The sequence below is a fragment of the Pavona decussata genome, unplaced genomic scaffold (genome assembly GCF_977016875.1).
Source record: "Pavona decussata unplaced genomic scaffold, jaPavDecu1.1 SCAFFOLD_238, whole genome shotgun sequence".
Classification (NCBI taxonomy): Eukaryota; Metazoa; Cnidaria; class Anthozoa; order Scleractinia; family Agariciidae; genus Pavona; species Pavona decussata.
In genome coordinates, this window is record NW_028145643.1 from 491,501 (window position 1) to 516,313 (window position 24,813).

Sequence of the window (24,813 nt, forward strand, 5' to 3'; positions counted from 1 at the left end):
AACGAAATCTCTACGTAGCTTCAAGCAGATCTCAGCAGATCAAATCTGATTTCAGGGATGTAAGGAAATTTTTAAAGTTTTTATTTTTTCATTTCATTTTGCCATACTTTACAATACAAATTTAAGAAAAACAAATTTACAAACGAAACAAAAGAAGATGAAATGGCGGGGAAATCTAAAAGAAACCGCGAGATCAATGAAAACTTATATTTTCTTTCAAGACTCACGATTGAATGACTTACTCCAAGTTTGGGTCAAGAAGTAAAAACAAAAAGGAGCAAAAAAGAGAAAAATCAAAGATCACAATTGTAGTATACTGCTGAAAGCAAACATCGAAAAAAAAGATTGTTCACAACCATTTACATAAATGTAATGACATTATTAAATTTTAAAACGGCTGTTTGTCACTAGCGACGTGAGGACAACAGTAATTCGGTCAGCGTGAAAAAGGACTCGGCGTGTAAAGTATAAGCACAGTTGCAAAAATTTTCTTTCCTTATGTTTGTGTTTATGTCGCAGTAATTGCTGGTTTTAAACCGGATAAGAAGAGCTAGTCTCTCATTATCATTCACGCTCATGTTTGGGTCAGCCTCGTTCCCATCTTTGGCACGTGGTCGAACGTGACGTCACCCGTTAAGCTGATCGGGAAGGAGCGCTTGAGACTGAAGGTATACATCTTGACCACATGTCCAAAATATTGGATGATTCTTCGTTGGAAAGCAAATTTTTCTCCAGCCGAAAAATCAGGGATAAAAGCTCCCCGATCAGGAATAAATTTGCCATTTTCTTTCAGGTCTCGCGCGACTGAGTTCGCTCCCAAGCCGCTGACAAGTAGCTCGGTTCACTCGACAAGCGCGATTCGGCCTGGGAACGAGGCTTTGTTTGTCCGGACGGTCTTCGACAATATTCCACAATTTTGGCAATTTTCCACACCAGCAAAGTCAATCCAATTGTGTGACTGTTGGTGCTGCTATTGCTGTTATAATTTACGTATTCAAAACTTTGTTAAGTTAACAATTTACTTTAAAATAGTTTCTAATTTACAGAAAATATATAATCTGCATTTGAATACACTCGAGTTCTATTCATTATTGTATAGAGGATTTTGACGGCGGCCAAAACAATAAACAAGTTTCCCCTGGGAAACAAATTTTAGTTTTATGCAAACAATGTTTTATTGTTCTATACCTCAAACGCGGCCGTCGTAAAAATCGTCTATTACTAGACTCGTAGACTATCGTTGACTATCCTTTCCGAAATTTGCTTCGGTAAGACGAAATACTATACTTTAAAGTGAATTAAATTTTAAATATACTCTCTTAGGCCTATTTGACGGGTGTTTTCATGACATGGGTTGGTGGTACGACTCAAATTCCGGTGCAAGATTCAACTTTACATTCCGTTTACTTAAATCCTTTTGTTTTGTTCTGTGATGAAAGAATGAAAATGCAAGGGAATACGAAACAAACAGCCAGCCATACCGCGGTTCAAGGACGCGGGTATGAGGTTCGTACCGGGATGAACCCGAAAAGGTACTGATGAGGATTTGGACCGGAATCATGTCAACGAAGGCAGATTCACGAAATTGAACCGGGCTGAATTTATATCCATGTAAAACACCCTCCTTAGAAACACGAGATTCTGCTGCAGTTTTTGTACAACAGCATAAATCTTGAAGAACTTGAGAGAGTTTGTGTTGTAGATTGCCTTAAATTCTTTATCATCTATGACTATTTTCCTTGCTTTAAAGACTTCTTCCTTTTTTCAACTATTTTGCCCTCTTTAATGGCTATTAAGTCCTGTTTAACAGGGGAGGGGCGCTTGGTTTTTTGTAATTCTTATCTAAGTTATCTCCTAACAGTATTTCAAAAACGCACGCCGTCACCACCAAAAACCTCTTAAAACCTGTTTTTGTCCGAAGCAGGACGTAGATATTGGCTATTTTAACGGGATCTGTGACACCGTCGACAGTCTAGCCCCAAAGGACTCATACAATGCAATGCGACAGCCCTTGCGATGTACTTCTTCCAGAATTCTCCCCGATGCTTGCACGCGATCCAATACAAGGTGCGTTCGCCAAGCAGCCGCGCCTGCAAGGCTGGCTAGTGTCCAGTCCATCTCAGGATGAATTGCTGTGTTATTTCTACTTCCTCGCCAAGGCTAGCTTACAGCTCGCTGCTATCGTCATTATAAAAGGTCCTTCCTGTCCTGGGTAAAATGTAGATGGAATCACGTCATATGTTCCAGCAGGTACCTTGGTCAGCTGCTGCACGTAAAAGCCAGGCCTGAAATAGAATGAATTCATCACATGTGTGTCGTGGTCATGAAGGACAATCACATACCCATGAGCTCCCAGATGAGAAATGTAGTCTTAAGAGAAATATCTCATACATCAGGAAATCTCAGTACTGAAAACTGATTTTTAAGCGTTGTGTGTCTGTTTTCTCGACATAGAAATCGACCTAAACTTGATCTCTCAATCGGCAAAAAAAAGCCACGATGTTTGGAAATTTGCTTCGACTTTTTACTTGCCATACAGAGTACTCGTGGTATTTCATTTTATTTAAGTCATAAAGCCATTACTTTCTTTTATTCTGTTAAGCTTCTAAAGTTTCTAATTGATTATGACAAAGAAGTTACCAAATGAAATTAAAACCGCAACTTATTATAAAAATCATAGCGATCAACACTTTAAGCAATGTTAAGAAAAATCCGAGTCCTTTACCGGCGGGCATTATCGGAAGTGGTCGGGAACATTCGGAAGACTTCTGTCACTGCTGGCTATCTAATTACCTGTAAGTGTCAGAGAAAGCCTCGTACACAGGTTTCCCATCTGAGGCGCGGTCAACCGAACGAATTATTGCACCAACTGAAAATTGCCTAAAAAGGAATAAAAACAAGCAAAAGGGTAATTTTAACTTGGATGAGGTGCGCTAATTACATATGTAAGAACAATCCAGGACGAACAATATTCAACATAGGCTCGATTTCCGCCGTCTCCCGGGTCCGGTCTGTGATCCTGAGTGCGGGCTCATTTTCCCGAACAGCGGCTGGTAATCGAGCCTATATTCAACACTGAGACGAAAATTAGGGACCTTTAGATTTAAATAAATAAATAAATAAATAAATAAATAAATAAATAAATAAATAAATAAATAAATAAATAAATAACTTTATTTAAGAGTCAATGAATTTAGCGGAGAGCACAAATTGGGACACTTTCCAGATCGAATTGGAATTTAGAAGTGTTGGTTTTCGAAGAAAAGGGAAAACCGGGATACCCGGAGAAAACCTCTCGGAGCAAGGACGAGAACCAACAACAAACTCAACCCACATATGGCGCCGAGTCCGGCAATCGAACCCGGACCACATTGGTGGGAAGCGAGTGCTCGCACCACTGCGCAATCCCTGCTCTCCACTTGAGTAAGAGCACAAGATTAAGTTCAAGTAGGACTTCTCAAATCCAGTTAGCATGCTTTAGATAACTACTTTTCTACTGGTAAGCAACAGGAAAGGGCAAGAGCTCTGGGGACATGACTTGTTTGAAATTTGAAAGTCCGGCGTACTCCTGCTCAAACCCAAAGGTCGCTATTATCACAAAGACATCCAACATGGCGATGAATAAATGTAAAATGGTACAAAACTTGCAACGCTTCCCCTCTAAATGATTGCAGAACATGTCATGGCCCAATTTTTTAACCAATGAAAACTTCAGAAAAAGTCACACATCAAAGGTAACGTATTTCACAGTGGGTTACAAATCTTGGTTGCTGAGAACTATGCCGTGTCTTGCAATTGCCTCGACTCGTGTAGGAATCGCGTAGGGGTTTTCCTCATATTCACCTGAAAAAAAGCACTTGTTAAAGCATGCCTGGAAAACTGCTTCATAATCAACACTTACTTCGGACCACGCAGTTTAAGCAAAACTTCAGCTGTTTCTGTAGGCGAAGATGGTTTGAGCTGCATACGATAAACAGGATTATTGGTATGGGACGAGTAATTGGGGCATCCGCCAGCTAGATTGCCTTTCCATTCACCAGTCACCTGAACACAAACAATTTGAGAGTATTGTCAGGGAAATGAACAAATTAAAAGTTAAACTTGGAGCCAGAGGTGATCATGCGTTGTACAAGAGTTTAACATAAGCCTTTTATTACAAGAAATTTAACCCCAATTTCGTTGGTCGAGTAAACAAGTTAATCCGGTCATACCTGTTTTTCAGCTGTGTATGGGACAGGAACGGCGGATAAACGGAATTCAGTGGATGAAAAGACCTGCAGTCCAACAACAGCAACAAAGTTTAAACGTCTCTTATCTTAAGACAAGTATGGTTACTATGGTGAGATGCGATGGTGTAAACCAAGCAAACCTGAAGCAAAACATCTAACACGTGACAAGCGTAGGAAAAAAATTGTGGAAAGCGTGGGAAAACGTGTAACCGGCAGAAAACGCGGGAAAACGTGTAAGCTGTCAAAAGCGCGGGAAAACACGTGACCTGTGGCAAAAACGAATGCAATGTTGCAGAGTATTTAAACCTGCAACAAACGGAAACAAATGAAACGAAAGTTTTAATTGCTTCCGAACAGCAGTGGAAAAGAGCTTTTAACTGACAAACGATAAAATAGGACGATAAGATGAAGTTATCAAGTGGAATGTAGGTGGACATGCCTTGATAGTGTAGTGAATGGTGTTGGTTTTCTCGTACTGAGAGACAACGAGAGTAAATCGCTTTGTTCCTTTGGGAGCGTTGAGCTTGGCCAAGTAAAACGGACTGTTGATTTTGGTGCCCTCTAAGAACGGGTTATCTGAAAGGACAAATAAAAATTGAAATAAAATCAAGTATATGGAGATTACCAGAAAAGAGAACTGCGGAGAAGAATACCCTGACAGTGCTTTTAGCAAATTCAGTTGTTGCAAATACAAGAATGACGAAGCTGTTGTTGTTGTTGTTGTTGTTGTTGTTTTTTTTTTTGGCTTAAACAAGACTTGAACCATCGGTCTTAGGATTCTCGTTCAAACCATGAATTTTTGCAAGCCTCTTGATTTGCAACTGGTGAATACACAGAAAGCATTGCAAGGATCTTTATAAATTAGAAAATGTACAAGTGAAATCACCGATCATTATCGATAAGTTGAAACACAACGTCTTATCAAAGACGCCTGTCTGCTGTCTCAGCCCTAAAAATATATTCCTTCTTAAAAAAACTTTACTTCCAAGAAACAAACAGGTAATTCAATTACCTGGATAAAACACTCTCCCACCATCTGATTTGTAGACATGAACTGTAATAAATTCTTTGTTCTCTGCAAAATCATCCTGTCAGATGGTACAATAACAATAACAATAACAATAACAATACTTTATTTCACCCCATTATTATTACAACAGAAAATATAAATATATACATACAATAGATGATAGGGGTGCTGGCTGCCCGAAATAACCTAAAAGTTAAAAATGCCAGGCAGCCAGCTGTAAGAAAAGATATCTAAATGTTAAGGTCAGGGACACAAGAACAAAAGCACATAACTACACACAAAAATAAAGTTAAACAGAGTTAAGTAAAGTACCAGTATATTAAAATGACCATAATTCTTACGTTGCAAAACAGTATTATTTCTTATCTTAGAATTGCAAAATCGAAATCGAAGTACAGATGTCTAGTAATCAAAGACATTAATACACAATTACTAGTACACCAAGGTTAATGCGCATTGTACTAATAACATCAAACAGGGGTCAGGGTTGGCGCAGTGGTGAGAGCGCTCGCTTCCCACTCCCAGGTTCGACCTTCAGGGCGCATCTACAGACAATTATCAAGGTAATTCAAAATTTTTTGTAGGCTACGTAATGAAAATCCAACAGTTCACACTGCTACAAAGAGCATTAATTAAAAGGAGTAAATAGGCCAAGTTTGACAATTTATGTTATAAAATAGCGAAGATGTCGTTCCGTAAAGCCAGGAATTATACAGACAATCGTAAGCAAAAATATTTTGAGACTTAAACGAAAGACTTTAAAAACCTGGCGTATGCGGGCTCCTTAACCTCCCGAAAAACTCTTTTACATTCACAAAATTCATTACCAAAAATTCAATTTTTGATAATTTTGAAAGCAAAAACATTTAAGTTTCCCAAGATTAAGAAACAACCGGCAATCTTTAGAAATTTAAAGGGACAAGAAAAAAAATTAATACCTTTCGAAGGCCGAAAGCTTTTCGGGAGCTTTGGGGAACGCATACCTGATCCTTTTACTAGGTGTCAATGCATTTTTATTACCTGTCCTACAAAGCGTGAACAAAGGATAATTATTACTATTTTCCAACATTTTCCACCCCTCAATGAAGAGGATTATCGGCCGGGCGGTCAACAGGGCACGGTTGTTCGAAAGCCGATTAACTTTAATCCACGATTAAAAGTTAACCGAGGTTTTCTGCTCGCTCGTTACAATTGTTTCTAAACTCTAATGTTAAGCTTGTGGTAAAGAAAAGTCAAAGTCAAACTGAGGGACAAAAATCTTTTTGAAAAGTCTTTCTTGACGTGTAATAAAACTCGAACCAAAGTTCTTCTTAATCCAGGATTAGCTAAATCGGGCTTTTAGCAAAAGGGTCCAGATGTTTAGATGTTCTGTTGCCAGATCTGAGTCCTAATCACAATTCGCAAAAAGAAAGCATCTGGTTATGACTAGTGCTTTAAATTGGCGCGTACCAGCTTCAGAATTTGAAATTTAGGCGTAAATATTTGTAGAGCCAGCCCTTCAAAATGCACCCTGCGAGCAGTGGTTTGTCCAGCGGACACTCCGCTGGAGAAACCACTGCTCACAGGGTATTCAAAATGGCACATGTCATTTACAAAACTGACCGGACTTTCCTCTCCTCTCAGTGATACAGTGTAACAAGACTGCGCTTCAAAAGCATACCTTTTGGGTGATGTGTCGGGTGAGCAGAATCCATACAACAGCGTCATTGTCGGATGACATCAACTCCAGCTTGTACTGTGGATTGTCACCTGTCAACCACGTGTATTGTTTATTTACTTATTTATTCAAATTGTCATTTTCACTTCGCATATAAACAGAAAAGTATCACAGTTTAATAACAATATTTTGGCATGTGCTGTCTATTTGGCCGTGCAAATTGGCTCCAGCTTCTAAATACATAAATGAAATCACAAAAGCGTGAGCGACCGTATTGAGAAACATTTTTCTGAAGTTCTAATTTTCGAACTTGTGGATCCAATTTTAAAGTATAGCCATTCAAACTGAAAAAAAAAAACCGTTGTGTAGCATTTTCCTATGGTGTTATGATAAATTATGTGTTACGGGCTGTTGAAATAGGAAAATTACAGTTTCAACTTCCTCTACCAAATCTGAAAACCGAGCATTCTCTGTTTGTACCTCCAAGTTATGGAACCGTCTGCCTAATTATATTAAGCGTAGCTCCAGTGTCAGTACCTTTAAGTTATCTCTGAAAACTAATATTTTTTAAAGATATCTTACCTCTTAGGCAATTTAAGTTTTATTATTTTATTTTCTTCTGTTATTGTGAGGCGTCTTAGAACTTTTGTATAAGGCGCTATATAAATTATATTATTATTATTATTATTATTATTATTATTATTATTATTATTATTATTATTATTATTATTACCAATGTTGTAGACGTCTTTCTTTGGTCCTTCAGCAGCTGTCCAAGTGCTAGATGGAGAAAGCATACTGAGTTCAGTTTCTTGTCTAAGACCATAACACGGTAGACTTGCCCCCAACCCTTTTACTACTAAACAGTAATCTTTCATCTGTAGTGTGGTACAATTTGAGATATTTGCATTGAAAAGCAAATATGCCAAACCACATGGCTTTGGAAGATGATCTTTGCACTTTTTGGAATTTTGCATGATCAACGTCCTCACAAATCTGGCTAACTTGAAATAGGATTCTTGTCACTCTGGATTGGCAAAAGTTCCCGACGTTAAATTTAGCGACAATCCTGTCTTTCCATTGGAAACAAGAAAAGCGTCTCTAATTGCCCGTTCCGGAATTCAAATGGAGACTGGGGAAGAGTTTTTAAATTTTCATTTTATCAGAAATTGGAGTCCATTACAAGAAAGATCACATTAAAATCCATCAGTCAGTTTACCAAGGTTGAGGTTCTGTCGTAAGATTGTAACCATGTAGAAGGCTTTCAAATATCAGACAAATGGAGAGACGTGGTATGGATTTGGGGGACCCCATCTCAGAATTGGAGACATTTGTATGGAATTTGCGAGACCTTTGACAGGTCACAGCCTGGTTGATATGCAGTGAAAGATAACCAAACTTGGTGAACTTACTCATTTTTAGGTGATTGCTCTGGTGACGAAGTTCATTTATTTATATGATGCAATTTGAACAGTGTGTATCTAGAGCCCAGTCCCTTTATGAACTTCGGAACGGGCAATACCTTAGCAGGTGTTTGTAGAGCAACGTTTTAATTAAAGTGCTTTCAATTGAAACTTGATGTAAACCATCCATCAAGCAATTAAGACTTCATACACACTTTTTAACATACATCCCTCTCGATCATGTTAAGTAAGGCCAGGAAAGAAACACAAAGCAAACATTAGAACTCAACTACACGAAGACAAACAAACCAACCAAGCTGGTGGATACTCACGAGTGAAGAGCGAAGCGATATTTGAAGAGTTTAGGATTCCAGTTCATGTAAATCACATCGAAAAATTGCAAAAGACTCTCCCAGTTGATCCAGAAGACTCCTAACAAAAGAGAGAAAAAGACATGGTGGTGGTGAGGCGATGTTTCGCTTGCAATATATTGTAGATGAATTGATATACATGTATGTTTTTTTGTTGATATAAAAAGCATTACTAACAATGGCGTGTATCAATACTTAAAAACACGAGGTTCACATTTTTTCAAGTGTAGCTCCCCCACCTCAGATTTTTAAAAGTTGTTTTGCAAACCCCAAAACACTAAAACTTGTTAACATATACCGTGTAGCACGGAAATTTTGCGGGAGTTTTATCTTGCGGATTGGCGATTTTTTTGATGTATCAGTAAGTCGTCCCTGTAAACATTCCATGAGAGGAAAATTTCAAGGATGGTATGCTGGAGAATTTGAGAAGGAGATTAACGCTGGGCAAAACACCAGTGACATTGCAATTGAGATGGGCATTCCAGTTACTTATGCGTGAGCTTACCTCCGTCGCGTTGGCTGATCGATTAATCAGTACATGCAGAAAAACCCAGCAATAATAATGTGGCATCGCAGACGCCCTAGCAAATGGTGTTCCTTCAGATGACCCATTCGTGCCAATCTAATGTACTGAATTGCTGTACACTTGACATTTTCTGTGCTTTACACATTTTTTTGTTTGCGATACAGACTATCGCACAAGCTCTGGTTGCTTTTCCCAATAGAAAATCATGATAACTTTAACGTTTTTAAACGTAAAAAAGTCTTATGTAATCACCCCAGTGGTACAGGTCTATTAAAAGCGGAGTTTTAATTTGATTGAAGGGAGTTAATTTTTGCGGCGTTTTATCTTACGGGGTTTTTTTTTCTTTCTACAGGAACTCATTTTTTGCGGATCGAGGTAAATCCGCAAAATCCGCAAAAATTAGAACCCGCAAAATTTTCATGCTACACGGTAGCTGAATTTCTAGTCATACACTTCAGCAAAAAAATACAAAAATTGACATGTTACGATGGTGGACAAAACAAAAGAAAATTTGTTCACATAGTTTGCAAAAAAATGGAAGTTAACTCGCAGAGGAGAAAAATAGGCAGTCTCAGACTGCATGTGTCTACTGCAGTACTGGTATAGAAATGTGATAAAAAAAGAATTGAAGAAAAGGGAAATAAGACTGAAATGAAAACGAAGAGGGAGGAGTGGAAATAGGATAGAGATAAAAAAAATGGTTGTAAAAATGTTGCACAGAATACTGGTGAGATTGCGATTACGCTGGTATCGTTTACTACAAACATTTTGTATGAAGAGAACTGTAACTTTATTCTAATATAAACAATATATCATATAATCTTAGAACGTGAACCACAACTTTGTACTGAAAGCAATGCAGCAAAGTTCTAAACATAAAGTACTGAAAACAAAGTTCTAATCTGAAACGTAGGCATAAAATGCAACAGAAACTATTAATTAATCTATACTGAACTTATGAATGGCAAGTATCATTCTTTAACCCTTTGACTCCTGTCGTAAAATGCGCAGTAGATAAATAAATATCGTTGGCTTCCAAACTTAACTGTATATTAAACTGGAATGATTAAACAAATGTTTTCTGACGTAAAATAATATGGTTACCTATTAATCATTTGCCGAAAAACACACTTGAACGCAAAAATTGCTAAAATTCACGGCATGTTGATGAAGACCTTTGGCATATCAAATTTCAACCCGCTTATGCAAATTGTCTTGATTACGCATCTGTCGCTTCTCAAACGCATATATGAATTGACAAAGACACAAAAATCAACCAAAAGCTTTTCCAACAAAACATTTTATTGAAATAAACGATGCATTTGCTATTAGAGTTGCGTGCGTGCAAACACGCATGTAAAATTTGAAGACACTCCGTGTTTGTTCAAAGCGATCACTCGCAGTAATTTGGGCACGTTTGCGATGAAAATTACAGAAGTTACAGAATTTTGGTTCAAATCATCACTTAGACTATTTGTAAAAAGCAAATCAACATCGGAAAACATCATTTACCGTATTGTCGCCATTGTCCTGATCCAGAAATATAATCGCTTAGATCTCGGTCAGTCGAGGATTAGCGTCGGCTTTCGATAGGATTCAATTTGGGATTCCTGTGGCATTTACACTCTTACACTCTTTCACTCTTTCACTCAACCCGATGACATAGTGTCAACGCTTCTCTAGAAGCCGTAGACACAAAAATCTTATTGTTCCTGTCAACCAACATGGCCGCCATGACGTTACATGCAACCATCAATAGGCCATTTCCGAGTTGCTGTGAACCTCACTATGAAAGCGAGGCTAAGTGCAAAACTTTTCATAGCTGTTAGCCTGCGAGCAAGCTCTCTTGGGGGTGGGGGGCGGGAGAGAGAAAGAGGAGAGATTTCTCCTCTTTCTCCCTCCCGCCCCCCACCCCCAAGAGTGCTTGCTCGCAGGCTACATAGCTGTATGAAAATTAGTTTTGTTTGCATTTGAATGAAAACTGATTTTCATAACAAAAACTTTGCACTTAGCCTCGCTTTCATAATGAGGTTCAAAGCAACTCGGAAATGGTCTATTGACGGTTTACGGAAATAATTCGAAGATAAAACATTATTTTAAGATTACAAACGAGGCTGAATTTCTCAAAGATTGGAATACGAACTCTGAGATTCTTACCGTTCCTGTCTAGAGCTTACATTGCCCAAAGCTTTTTTTTTGCGATTTCTCTTAGGTCAAATTACATGTACACGCAGATTGCGTGTAATTCAAGGTGCGTGCAATAATTCGTGTAACTTTTTAAGCATTTTTTTTTTGCGCGTAAAACTGCCATATTTGCAGGTATTTTACACGCGCTTAGCTATAGGAACTGCTATTCCTGTGGCCAATCCTGTACTTAGCACAGATCAAAAGAATGTTACTTGAACAGTCATTTACACCCAGTTTGCACTTGATTGTCACTTGCTTTCTTGATAGTCATGTTCAATCCATCGAAACGTCGCAACACATTAATTTATATACAGCTTTATTAATTTTTTTTAAATAAATAACTGAGGTAATTTTACCATTATCAATTTGAAGGGCACTTTTCCTGTCATAATTGAGCGCTCGTTGAAGCTCCGGTGTCCAGTTGGTGGAGTCCGATTCGGAAAATTTTCCCTGTGAAATGCAAACACACATATTACTTAGTAACTTACTTGAGGCAAAGCTCTAGTGCCTACCAAAAGCCAACACCAAAGTTATCAAATCTGGCCCATCACAATGGATGTAAATATTAGCGAAGTGATACATACTTTCCATCTTAGATGGCTCCAGGGATTTTTAAGTTGAAGGAGGCGATGTCCCTGAAATACAACAGACCAGGTGTTTCCATAAGTAAGCAGATATAGTGTATGGTGAAACTCTCAAGGCAGGCTGGAATGAACCCAGGGTGACTTCCCACCGCCCCGAAAAAAGCCTACAGCAAAAAGATACCAATGCTCAACTGATTTGTTTTGTATACGAGAGTGAACCAAGTCAAGCAAAGCATCAGTAGTTGTGAACAAAAGAAATCAGTCAAGGGTCCGTAACTCTTTTGTGCAGGTTGCTTGCGTTTCTAATAAATGATTGAACATTTCGCTCAAGAATTAAATACGCAGCAAAGTTCCTCACAATGACAACCAGTCTCTCTGCCAAAGTGGGGCTTCTTTGCCAGAGCAATTTCAACTTAAAGGCAAAAAAAGTCATTAACACCCTTCAATTATAGCAACAATGTTGAATGTCACCATCATTGAACATACAAATTATTATAGTTCCTTATCCCAATCCAGTTCACTATCCTAATTTCATTCCTATTGTTATTCCCATAATGTCGCAATCCTATTCAAAACACAATCCCCATTCTCATTTGTATTTCAAATCAAATTTGCAATGATGATGATGGTTTGGATAAATGGGCAACAAGATGTGTCTGTTCAATTATTTTGTTGGAAAATATGACTGGACAACAGCTTATACAGGTGCCAATGGCTGCCGCTATCAGTCCATTTGTTGGTCCTACCCCTTTTATTATTGTGAAACAGGATAAAGTGATTAAACAAAGATAGACACCAGGGGTTTCTAATTCTTTTCTCATTTGCTTCCCTGTCCGATTCCCATTTCCATTCCTAATCTTATCCTCATTTGCTATGATTCTCAATCCTTACCTTGTTATTTTTTTTGTCATACAAACAAAAATCACCTGGACTTTTCTCATATCTAACAAGGCATAGGCATGAGTAGACACCAGTCCCGCCCGGTCAGCATCGCTGTCACTCAAGGGTCCTGTCGCCACTGTGATGAGACAGTCACCTACAATCATGCACAAACTGTTAAGAAACTTTCAGTTGATCTGCAAATTCGACTGCTACAGTGATACAGTGTACATCAACAACACAGCCCCCCTTCCCCTCATCAATGTTAGTCCACCGCTGAAAAACAGGCTGAGTCATTGTCCGGCCTTTAAGCTACATTGAGTGAGGGGGAGGGGGGAGTGAAGGCTTGCTACTCTCCAGGCAGTGTTTTCCTTAAGAAGATTGATATGTATGCACAAAATTCGCATTTTTCTTAACAAGTTTTGTCCTCGATTGTAGATTGAGATGATAATAAGAGCGTTTCTTTAGTGTGTGTTAAAAAAAGCCTGTCGTGACAAATTTAAATATGCAATTAGTCCCCACTAGTGTGAACATTAAAGTTTAACGTGTGATGTGACAATTTTCACAGAGATTGTAATGATATCTTTAGGAAAACATTAATCACTGTGAGTGACAAAGGAAAGCTCAAATACAAGTTACCTCTCCTCAGTCCATTCAAGAGCCGATCAAAATGCATACTCTCATTGAAAGCAGGATTGTTCCGTTTGATGGACATGCGCTCTGGTATCCAGCCCGTGAGAGCATGAAGGTCAATACTCTAATTCAATCAAAAGAAACAGAGCTGTTCAAAGAGTCAGCTGGAAAATGCAAAAAGCATTGTATTATATTGCATGGCACAGTTGATAAGTCCTAAGGTTTTGACACCTCTTTTACATGCTCTTTCTGCTTTTCCAGACTTCTAAGGGCCAAAACCATCACATACAATTTATTGTTGATTGGCGAAGGTTGTGGAAAGACAGGCAGCGACAGATCCAAGATGTTATGAAAGGGGAGGGGGGTTGTATGTTGATACAAGTCCTCAAGGTAGTTTGGGAGGGTAAGAGATTCACCCTTGAATTTTTTTACAATGGAGACATTTAGAATCGCATTTACAGCAAACATGAGATTCACGTTCATGTTTTCTCGAAAAAATTAGTACACAGATGAGAATAGTGCAAAATAATTCTGACCTTCGATGCTAACACAAAACTACTCAGTTTTACTAAGAACTACAAACAGCGAGCAGCAAATACAGGGTAAACATGATCACGTGGCCATTTCTGCCATTAAGTTTGCTGTAAACGTAATTCTTAATCTGTCTAATGGCAATTGGCAAATGAGCCTGGATTACTTGCTTTTTGAACTTGGTGCAATGACGTCAACCATTTTGAGCCTGCAGCTGAAGAGTCAATTAATATGAAGATGTTTTACTTTAATCCTTATTATCAGAACAAAAAATAAATCCCCTGAAAAATCCACTTACAGAATTAGAACCTGGAAAATCATATCCTCCCATCACCTAGGAAACAATAGCAGACAAAATATTAGAAATGTTAACGATTTCCACTCTCTTGCCTTTTTGTAGGAGGAATGTGAACACAAAAGTTAAAACTATATCTACTCACTCACTCACTCACTCACTCACTCACTCACTCACTCACTCACTCACTCACTCACTCACTCACTCACTCACTCACTCACTCACTCACTCACTCACTCACTCACTCACTCACTCACTCACTCCCTCCCTCCCTCCCTCCCTCCCTCCCTCCCTCCCTCCCTCCCTCCCTCCCTCCCTCCCTCCCTCCCTCCCTCCCTCCCTCCCTCCCTCATTTAGCTGACTGCAATGCATTCGACCACTTTTGTGGCTTTCAGAGCCAATATTACTTAGCCCACAAGTACAGGTGGCCGGTTTATTGAAGTATCCTTCCTCATGCTATTTAACCCATAGCTGATAAGCAGGTTTGTTATTTGGAATTACTGTTTCCTGGGAGGGTTGCTGACCAGGGCTGTAGAGCCCCACCTGCCCTTGTTTTGTAAACCACCCTTGTAACAAGGGTGGTTTAGAGGTTGCTGACACTTGCTAAAGGTGTCACCTCAGACTCTGGTGGGTGGGAGCAACCATCTTCCTGTGGTAGGCTAAGGTGGCAGCATACCCCCGTGCCCTAACACTCCACTATATGTGTACTAAAAGTGCACTACAGGTATATCTACAGTACTGCTCATAAGTAAGTTGAACCCTCACACAACAAATGATTCTTGTCTCCTTTAAAAAGACCGCCATTAACACATTGAAACTTTTACCTGAAACTTGTGTGCAATGGCACTGCGAAACAAGTTTCAGCAGGCATTGAACCATGTAACATGGTCAGTTTCATGAAACTTTTTTGAACTTCCGTAGCGAGACAAGTTTCACAAAAAGTAGAACCGCTTTCTACCTCTGCAACGGCTCGCAACAGTTGCAGTGGTGAAAAAACAAGAGTTTCGCCATGTAACACCACTTTGTGAAACTTGTTTCGCAGCGCTGTTGCACATAAGTTTCAGCTAAAAGTTTCAATGTGTAACAACGCCTTTTTAAGAGACATTGAGAAGAACAAGCAAATGAGTAAAAGCCAAATATGTTTAACTGACCTTAAGATAGGCCTTCTCAATTAAACTGACCCACATTTCATTGCGATTGTTTGAGTAGGAACATAATAGTTCACCATCTCTTCCCACGGGTAACGTGTCATCAATAATCACCTGTATGGAGTAGAAAATGAAGCCATAAAATTTTTAGTGGTTCTCTGAGGTGATAATGTCTTCAAAGAATATTTTTTGGGCAGTATGCAAAAAGAAGGGAAGTTAAACTTCCTGAAACATTGCTTTTAGAACCTCAAAGAAATTACCCCCCCCCCCCCCCCCACCAGAAAAAAATAAACTGCAACTCCCAGAGGTGGGTACAGTTCTTGGATGTGTTAAATTTATCCACTTGGAACACAAGCCAGTGGAAATTTCTTTAACCAGATGTTAAACAGACTTGTCAAAAACTTTGTCAAGTGTGGTGGCCAATGGTACAGCATACAGCACTGTTAAACATGTATATTTATTCTACCCTCATCCTTCAAATCCAACATTCCTTTTAATGCTAAATACCTTTCTTGCAACTCCATTAATGCGCAGTTTGATCATGTATTTTCCAGATGGGTTGATAACTGGTTTTCCTGCACGATTTTGTGGGTAAATTATGCTGAAAAAGGTATAAATTAATACAGCTGTATTACAATGATGTTCATGTATCAGGTGAGCAAAACCATCGCATAATGAGTTTAAAATTAAAATTACTGCTGCGACAAATAAAAATAGTTAAATAATATTCCTGTTTCTTCAATGTACATGTAACTTCCTGTATCTACCAAGAACATTCCCTCTTAAAAGAGGCCAAATCACACATAAAAAAAAATAATACTGTGACTACTAATTTGCTCAAAGACCTGTGCATAACTAAGTTCGGTATTATGCAGCTCCTATTGGTCAGAACAGCTTGAAATTATGAAGCCCGGCAACTAAAGTAAAAACATTGAAAAATTTCCAGTATAACCAACCCACCCCACCCCCCACCCTAAATATAAGCCCTCAAATCTCAGACCATAAATTCCCTCCAATATAAACAAGTCACCCACCCCCTCCCCCCAACCCTCCCCCCCCAAAAAAAGGAAACAAATATAAGCCGTAGAATGTATCTACCTCTTACACTGTGTAGTATCAAGTGAACCTGTTTTATGAACTGTGATGATATCACATTGTCTGACATTTCACAATGGGACTAGACTGTGACCTTAATGTAATTTACTAATAACATATTAATCAATGTCTGTGTTTACATACATGCATCCGATGATTACAATAGTACAATATAGTTTATTCTAGTCATTTGCACTTCCATGACTGAATTCCTGCCCGATTACAATTCAAGGATACATTATTGATTCCTGTGAAATATTCCAAAGCATTCGTAAAAATACAGTTTGGAGTTACAGGACTACAAAATGCATCTTTCACTGTCTCTCGTTTTGAAATGTGATACACAACATTACACAAGCCAACCAATTTTGAAACGCAAAATCTCTTCAATGATAACCCCCCCCCCCCCCCTACCCTCCTCTCTGAAAATAAGTCCCCTGTAAGTGTTATTTCAGTGACTACTGGGCCTAGGGCTTATATCCAAATTTTACATAATATTTATTCAAAAACTAAAAATACCTTGTTATCAAAGTCTTTTTAAAGTTTCTCTCGTATGCAGCACTGATGGCTAATGAAGCAAGAAATGAACAATCTGATACAATAGTCTGTGCAAAAAAAAAAATCAAACAAAAAAATAATCAAACATTCAAATTAAAATAATTTATTTTCACATGCAACAGTTATGGAATAAAATTAATAAAATAAACAAAATTAATGTCTAAATACTTTCACCATTTTTTAAAGGTTAATTGTGAGCAGGGATGGAGCGGGGGTGAGAGCACCTGCCTCCCACTGGTCAATGTGGCCTCAAGGTTCTATTCCCAGCATTAATGTCATATGCGGGTTGAGTTTGTTGTTGGTTCTCTTCCTTGTTGCAAGGGTTTTAATTTAAAGTCTGGGTTTTCCGGTTTTCCTCCCTCCACAAAAATCAACAACACTTCCAAATTCAAATTTGACTCTTGAGCGCCACACACATTAATTGCAAGTCAGATAGCTGTAGCTTGGTGCCACCCAAGGCCTCCCTAAATACTGTTTTTTAACAACAATTTAATCCTTCAAAGCCTGCTCATCGCCATAATCAAATTTTTCCTAACAATATTACTACCTGATCAAACATCAAGAATGAAGGAAACAATCACCAAAAGATAAAAATAATGTCTTAAATTTCATACATATTGTAAAGACTCGAGGCTCAAAGGGTTAAAACATCTTTTGAAATCTGTCACAGTGAACACCTTATGCTGAAATTCCTGTCAATGTTTGAACATTACTGCAACTTCTGCACTCAAAAACAAACTTCTAAATTAACAGCACTTCCATCAACACTTGGATGTTTCAACTTTCATTGATAAAATAGTGTAGGGATGATGATGTAGTTTAAAGCACATTGGATGTTAAGTTGGAAGACCAGAGGATCGGTGGTTCAAGACTAGGTTGGTCCCTTCATCGCTGTGTTATTTCCTTAAGTTAGACAAGCAACTTTTTTCCACATTGTGATTGTCTCTCTTCACCCAGGTGTATGAATGGGTACCAGCGACATACTGCTGGGGATAACCCTGTGATGGACTAACATCCCATCCAGGGAGAGCAGTAATACTCCTAGTTGCTTCATGCTAAAAACAAAACCAGGTTAAGTTACCTGTATGGCCATGTGGGCACTTACAGTGAGGCTCCTAGTGCAACTTTTATTGCCAAAATAAACATTGTAACACTGGTAATATTTATCTATTACTCTCCACTCTTACCACAAATCAACATAATTCTACTAACTGTCTGAAGTTAGATCTCAGGATCAAAAGACTTGGTGATATTAAATTCTTACATAAACTGTCATCCTTGACAAAGAACAGCAAATTTATCATGACATCCAATTTTGTTTAGACGAGCGTAATTTCATGAATCATTCACCTGTTTGATGCTGAAACTGGAGATAGCATAGATCATGTCAGGGTTCTCACACAGCTCTGGTGGCCTAAACAAGAATAATGTTATTTAACATGACTGTACATAAGTATAACTAATTTTTTTACAATAACTGTCAAAATTCTCGCATGCTAATTGGCTCGTAGCTATTGTCTATAAGAGTACAGACAGTTCTCACACACTGAATGCCATTTGTCTGCTACACAAGAATGCAAAAGTACAGCATTTATTGACAACTCAACAACTCCACAAAGATTGCAGACTCACTGACAGACTGGCATGGGGCTGACAGGGTGAGAAAGCTGTTGCTTCTTATGGCAAGAAAACAAAAACTGAATCACATCACCGAATGTGACATCTGATATCCTGACTCACACCTAGCCTCCCAATTCAGTGTGCGAGAACTTCATTTCTTGCCTCTTTCGCAAGCTCGGCCGGCAAGAAAAACATTTCAAATGTAAATCTGACTGCTCCTATCAGAAGTCGAACCTTATACCTTCCGATTAATTACTAGTTCATTTGCCCTACCACTGAGCTACAGGAGACTCGTGGGAGCTAAGGCCATTAAACCAGGTTTATGGGGCAAACAAAATGTAAAAGCAAAATCTGAGAAAAAAATGAAAAACCTAAAATTCAACATAAATAAAAAATTGTTTATGCTGCCAGGGAGTTCCAGCCTTTGAATTATTAATTAAAACATTTTAATTTACCTGGTTTTAGGAGATTGCAAAATGGCTTACCTTAACCACTTGGCAAAACGTGCCCTTTGCTTCTGAGAAAGTGGAAGCTGGCCATCTTTGTCACTAACATTAACAAGAATGATTATTTTCAAGGTGATAAAATCACAAAATGTCCACTGAGTAAAGAAAACCACATGATGCATTGCAATTGTCCATGTAGGAAGCTGTACATTTTGAAAAATAGGGAATTTATGTTGTGGTTCAAATTTGGGTCAGGTTTGTTTTTTCTTTGTCTCAGATTCATGAATAAATCATAAATCAAACTGGTTTTAATGAAAAATTCCAAACCAAAAACAAATTTAAACTACAAGGGATTACAATTAAAGAAGTGGTCAAAACTTGAACAGGACACAAAATAGATGGTGGTCTCTGCATGTACCCCTTCCCCCACCCCACCCCCCTCCTTCCTCAACCTCAAAAGATGGTGTCTTTGTTGCATAGCCACCTCTCTATCCAGCAGTAAAAATGATAATGAGATTAAAACCTCACTTTTCTTGTTTATTTAGCAATCACGACTCTAATGCTAGCTGAATATTTCTGTGTCAACTCAAATTTTAAAGCCAATAAAATTTTGTTGGTAATGTTCATGAGATAGGTGGTGTCTTTGATAACCCCCATACCCCAGACAAGGTGAGTCTTCTTCCAACAAACTTGTTATGACCAGTTCCCATTAACAGCCTTTGTTTATTTGACACAACAAAAATGCCAACAAAATAAGCCATACCTGTAATAATCAGGATAAGCAAATCTCTCCTTGAGATCAATATCCAGCCAAGGGGGAAACAGTTTACCATTTATGTATGATGTACGTCTAAGAAAAACAAAAACAAAAACAAAAAAAAAAAACAGGAAAGTTACCTGAATGGAACCAATGAGCTTGCCATAAAACTGATTTGTTTTGAGACTAATCAGACTTCAAAAGAGAAATGAAAATCATATATTTGAAGAAATATATCAAACACGAGACACAGTGTTTCATCACATATCAAACATTGAGAAGATATAATAATAATAATAATAATAATAATAATAATAATAATAATAATAATAATAATAATAATAAAGAAGTTTAATTCCATCATCATCGCAGTTAATCTGAATTACAATGTGGTTACAATTGTACAACTATAAGAATTACATACTGTTAATCAATCAATGAGGGACTGGGTTACAATAAGTTTCATATCAAAATTACAAATAAATTCATACTTATGCAAGTTAAAACTTGAGTATAAAGTCTAAAAATCTAAAGATCGTTGAAAGCTAAAATAGTGCTTGGGAAAAAACTATGGCGCAATCTTTCTGTCCTGCATTTAATTAATGTATATTTATTAGCGCTTCTCGTTTGATAGTGATGCATGTGCTCTCTCGTTACTGGAAGATGTTTAACAAGAGGTCCTCCTCTTGAGATCTTTTCAAGAGTTTTAACACAAAGTTCACTACGTCGTTCGTCTAATGTTCTTAAATTTAGGAAATGAAGAGCTTCTGAGTAGGAAAGCGCGGGAACTATGATTTTGAACGCACGTTTCTGTATGCGTTCTAACTCTTGTGAGAGGTAGGAGGGAAGAGCGTGGTGCCATACTACACAGCAATATTCTAGTAAGGATCGTATCAGGGCGGAATAGATAGAAATTAGATCATTAATCTCAACGCCCCCTCGACGGAGTACTCGGAGTATATGAAGGCGTTTAGAAGCCTTGGTGACAATAGATTCAATGTGATTGTTCCATTTTAAATTATTCTGAATGACCAGACCAAGTACTTTATGCGAGGTTACAAGCTCTAATTGTTGATCATCGATCTTCAAATGAGGGAGTTCTATGGGATCCTTTAGGAAGCAAATCCGCATTTCTTTGCATTTTTTAGCGTTAAGTTTCATCCAGTTACTGGAGCTCCAAGAGGCGATGGTATCGAGACTAGCTTGGATAGTTGAGTTGCTATTTCTTACAAGCCCTTCACACAACGATACGTCATCGACATACTTCCAAGTGCAAGATTCGGGATCTGGGATATTCAATTATTGTTGATCATTACCAGGAACAATATTGGGCTGAGTTTTGTTCCTTGGGGAACGCCGGCAGTTATTGGGAGCCAGTCAGAGATCAAGCCAGCCAGCTTAACGCGTTGTCGGCGGTTAGTCAGAAAACTTATAATCCACGGTATTAAAGATGTGCGAACGCCTAAGACCAGAAGCTTTTCTATTAGTACATTGTGCCCAATGCGATCGAAAGCTTTAGAGAAGTCAAGAAAGCAAAGGCAGAGATGTCGTCCGGGTGAGTCGAGATACGTAAGCCAGTTGTGAATCATGTCAAGTAGACAAAACGTTGTTAAAGTTCCTTTCAGACATCCAAACTGATTTGGGTTGATTTTGTCCTTGACATCGTCGATTAACCATTTGACCACGAAATCTTCAAGAACTTTGGCCAAACAAGGAGTCAACGAGATAGGTCTGAAGTCGCCCTCGTCCATAGGTGATTGTGATAGAGAGTTGAAAATATGACGCGTAGCGCAGTATTTTTGACGAACTTCGAGGTTTTTGATGTTGTGATGAAACACTGTGACGAGTGTTTGATATAACTTCACAAACAAACTGATTTTGAAGGGGAAATTAAGGATTCAAAAACGAGGAGTTTTTCATCATATATCCAAACACGTCACAGTGCATGATTTCCTTTGTCTTTGGCTTTTGAATTATTAATGAGTTTGAGAACCATGGATGAAAGAATGAATAAATGAGAGATCATCCAGCTATGCATGCAACTAATGCAGCTGCAAAAAGAAAGCCTGATAAAAATTTAAGGTGCTGTTACACTTGGCAATTTTTGTTACAACTTGTCTCACAATTTTGATGTGACACAGGCTGCACGAATCATTGCCTAGACAAGTGTAATATTCACTACAATGAACATGTCTCACATTTTTTGTTGCCACAACCATTACAAGAAGTACATGTAGAAGTCAGTTATACTTTGTGCAATGCTGACTGCAGCAAAAACATTGCAAGACAAGATTGCGAGACCATTTGCACCAAAAACTGACAAAAAAGGGGGGGTTAGTATAACAGTGCCTTTAGGTTTGAACAGCATTCAAACCCATGTGCTCCACCACCTAAGCAGATTTCAAGCGGGTCATTTTGTGAATTTACATTATAGTAACCCATAGAGAGGTGATGAGTTGGAAGTGAAATAACACTGAATATAAAATTCATACAATCATGTACTTGTATATTTAAACTGCAGACAAAACAAGGAATAAATGAGAGACCATCGCAGTTATGCAGGTAACTAAAGCAGCCGTGAAATCACATCTTATGAATAGTGTATTTTAGTCATGTACAGTAAGAGACAGCAACATTGATGATTCATACTTTAAAACATCCAGTTCCTTGGCTGTCAGGTGAGGCCTCTTGTCCCCAGAGTTTCCAACAGGGGTTGGTTCACTGTTAGAGCTCAAAGAGAGGTCTTTTACACCATGAGTAATTGATGTTGATCCTGCTGCTGAGGCTGCAGATTTCCGGCTTAAAATCCCCTTTATTGCTTCTGCTCTGAGAGAAAAACAGAGATATGTAAAGATGATTTCAGATAATTTATTTATCACAACTCAAATTTACAGAGGAATTACAGATTTGAAATAAACATATACAAATGAGTGCATTATAAAAAATGGTCATTACCAACCACACTGAACATTAATTTACATCTATCCATGCACAGTTGAATCTCTCAGTATAAGCATACAGCAACTCTCAAAATAATGATAGAAATAATAAACCTTCTCACAAGACAATTTGCTCATAACTTATACCAAAATTGTCTTTTTAATTGATTCTCATAGGACGTGATTCTTGTCGCTTCCGAGAGCTTGGGTTGTACACTGTAGATGCGTTTTGCATGCCTGGACTGAAACCAATGGCATATGGTCCTATTTACATCACTGTTTTCAAAATTCTAGACCTGTTTTAACCTGTCCATACTAAAACTGAAACATTTTCAAAACAGTATTTTTTCAAAAGTTTCAGCTTTGAAACCATTAATTTTTGAATGGCTCCATTTTCATCAGGGTTTTTGAATAATGTGGATGATAGACAAAAAAGTATCAAAAAGTAAAAAAAATCAAAAGAAAATGAATATTTAGTGAGCGTGGACAGGCACTCAGGGCCTCAGGCCACACAAGATAAATGAGATGAGAACCAGTAAATAAATATACTTTTGAGTATATAATGTACTGCCATAAAGTGTGCACCATCATTGCAAAACATTTATTTATTTATTTATTTATTTATTTATTTTTTTTTTTTTCGTACTAGTTACCTCTCTATTGCTTGTTTAGCAAGCGAGTGAAGTTTCTTCTTTAAGTCGTCATCATCTGGAAGACCATTACTCTGTAAGAAAAATAAGGCATGAAGATTAACATCTGATACTAAAAAAACTGGAATACATGTAAAGGGCAGTATCGATCAGTAAATTAAATTAGAGGAAAGTATATTAATTTTTTAAATTAAAGAGCTATTTACTGTTTTAATGCAGAGTTCTGCTGCATCAGTATAAAGTGGCAGAGCATCATTTGGCATGTTTCTTTCATCTTCATAAAGTGCTTGCTTTATGAGAAATTCTGCTCGTTCCACGCCATTCTACAAAAAATAACAGAAAAAATAATAATTAAAATATTACATGTGTAAAGCTTATCTTTATAGGAAACACTTTAGACAAAATTATCTAATTACCTGTTGTGAAGACTTCAGGGAGGCTGGTGTCCTTGTTAAACCTACCAAAATTTAAAAAATAATAATAATAAAATCAAAGTGATTTAATACATCAGAACATAATGCTTAGTCATATTATTCACGTTACGAAAAACACTTCCTTGTTTGCAAATTAATTTACGAACATTACATAAAAACATATTCAGCTGCAAGAAAGGTCTGAACTTTCAGACAAATATCCAGCTTTTTGAGGCTCCTGTATATTCCGTTCGTTCGTGGTAGGTTAAAATGTCCAGTAAATTGCTGGTTACGAATTACCTGCTTGTTCCAGAGAACGAAGTTCCTCAGCTCTCCGGATGTACTGCTCAGCTTTGCCTTTCACGTCTAGGCTTGGATCATACGATAATGCTTTGATAAGGGCCTCCGCAGCCTCGATGTAGAAGAAGGCCGCAGCCTCTCCGCTGCCGATCTTGTCTAAATCGACGGCCTGTATCGCTAGTCTGTAGCCATCCTCGCAGAGTTCCCTAACATCCACCATTTTGTTTTGATCATGAGCGCATGGCAAGAGAGTGGAGCTTTCTCCAACCACTGCGGGCTCACAATAGTAATAGGTCCGCTATGCGTGCAAGTAAGTTACCCAGTTCATCCGATATCGCTTTCCAAAGTCTTGAATATTCATTCATTTTTTTTCCATTATGTTCTCGTGCTCGTCTTATCCCGCCTCGACTAGCTTTGTGGCTATTTGCAGGACAAGCCCTTTATATAATCTGAATCTGTAAATAAATAAATTGTTGTTGTTGTTGTTGTTGTCTCGATTAATTTCACACAAATATTTTGCTTCATGGTTTTTTTAGCGCAAGACATTCAAAAGTCATTCTAT

General features: G+C 38.0%; 1 protein-coding gene across 1 annotated transcript; it reads right to left on the reverse strand.

Annotated features, from left to right (window-relative positions):
- Window positions 1-1,689: 1,689 nt before the first annotated feature.
- Window positions 1,690-24,499, reverse strand: LOC146457616 (calpain-7-like). Its single transcript, XM_085091665.1, has 25 exons — window positions 24,252-24,499; window positions 23,955-23,995; window positions 23,745-23,861; window positions 23,542-23,612; window positions 22,599-22,775; window positions 19,956-20,042; window positions 19,232-19,294; window positions 18,477-18,540; window positions 17,088-17,173; window positions 15,981-16,074; window positions 15,477-15,587; window positions 14,329-14,364; window positions 13,506-13,623; window positions 12,914-13,023; window positions 11,988-12,038; window positions 11,760-11,853; window positions 8,652-8,751; window positions 7,650-7,696; window positions 6,920-7,008; window positions 5,242-5,317; window positions 4,669-4,805; window positions 4,212-4,274; window positions 3,902-4,044; window positions 2,794-2,880; window positions 1,690-2,285 (listed from the first exon to the last, which is right to left on the reverse strand). The coding sequence occupies exons 1-25, from the start codon at window positions 24,469-24,471 to the stop codon at window positions 2,144-2,146; spliced, it is 2,424 nt and encodes an 807-aa protein (XP_084947791.1). The 5' UTR covers window positions 24,472-24,499; the 3' UTR covers window positions 1,690-2,143.
- Between the last annotated feature and the right edge of the window lie 314 nt (window positions 24,500-24,813).

Bases quoted from the DNA above. Each gene is read 5' to 3' on its own strand.
- LOC146457616 (XM_085091665.1), bottom strand. From the start codon at position 24,471: ATGGTGGATGTTAGGGAACTCTGCGAGGATGGCTACAGACTAGCGATA. The intron at 17,174-18,476 runs GTGAATGATTCA...TTTTTTGCACAG, and splicing joins CCAGTTTCAGCATCAAACAG to ACTATTGTATCAGATTGTTC. The intron at 15,588-15,980 runs GTATTTAGCATT...TACTCCATACAG, and splicing joins TTAATGGAGTTGCAAGAAAG to GTGATTATTGATGACACGTT.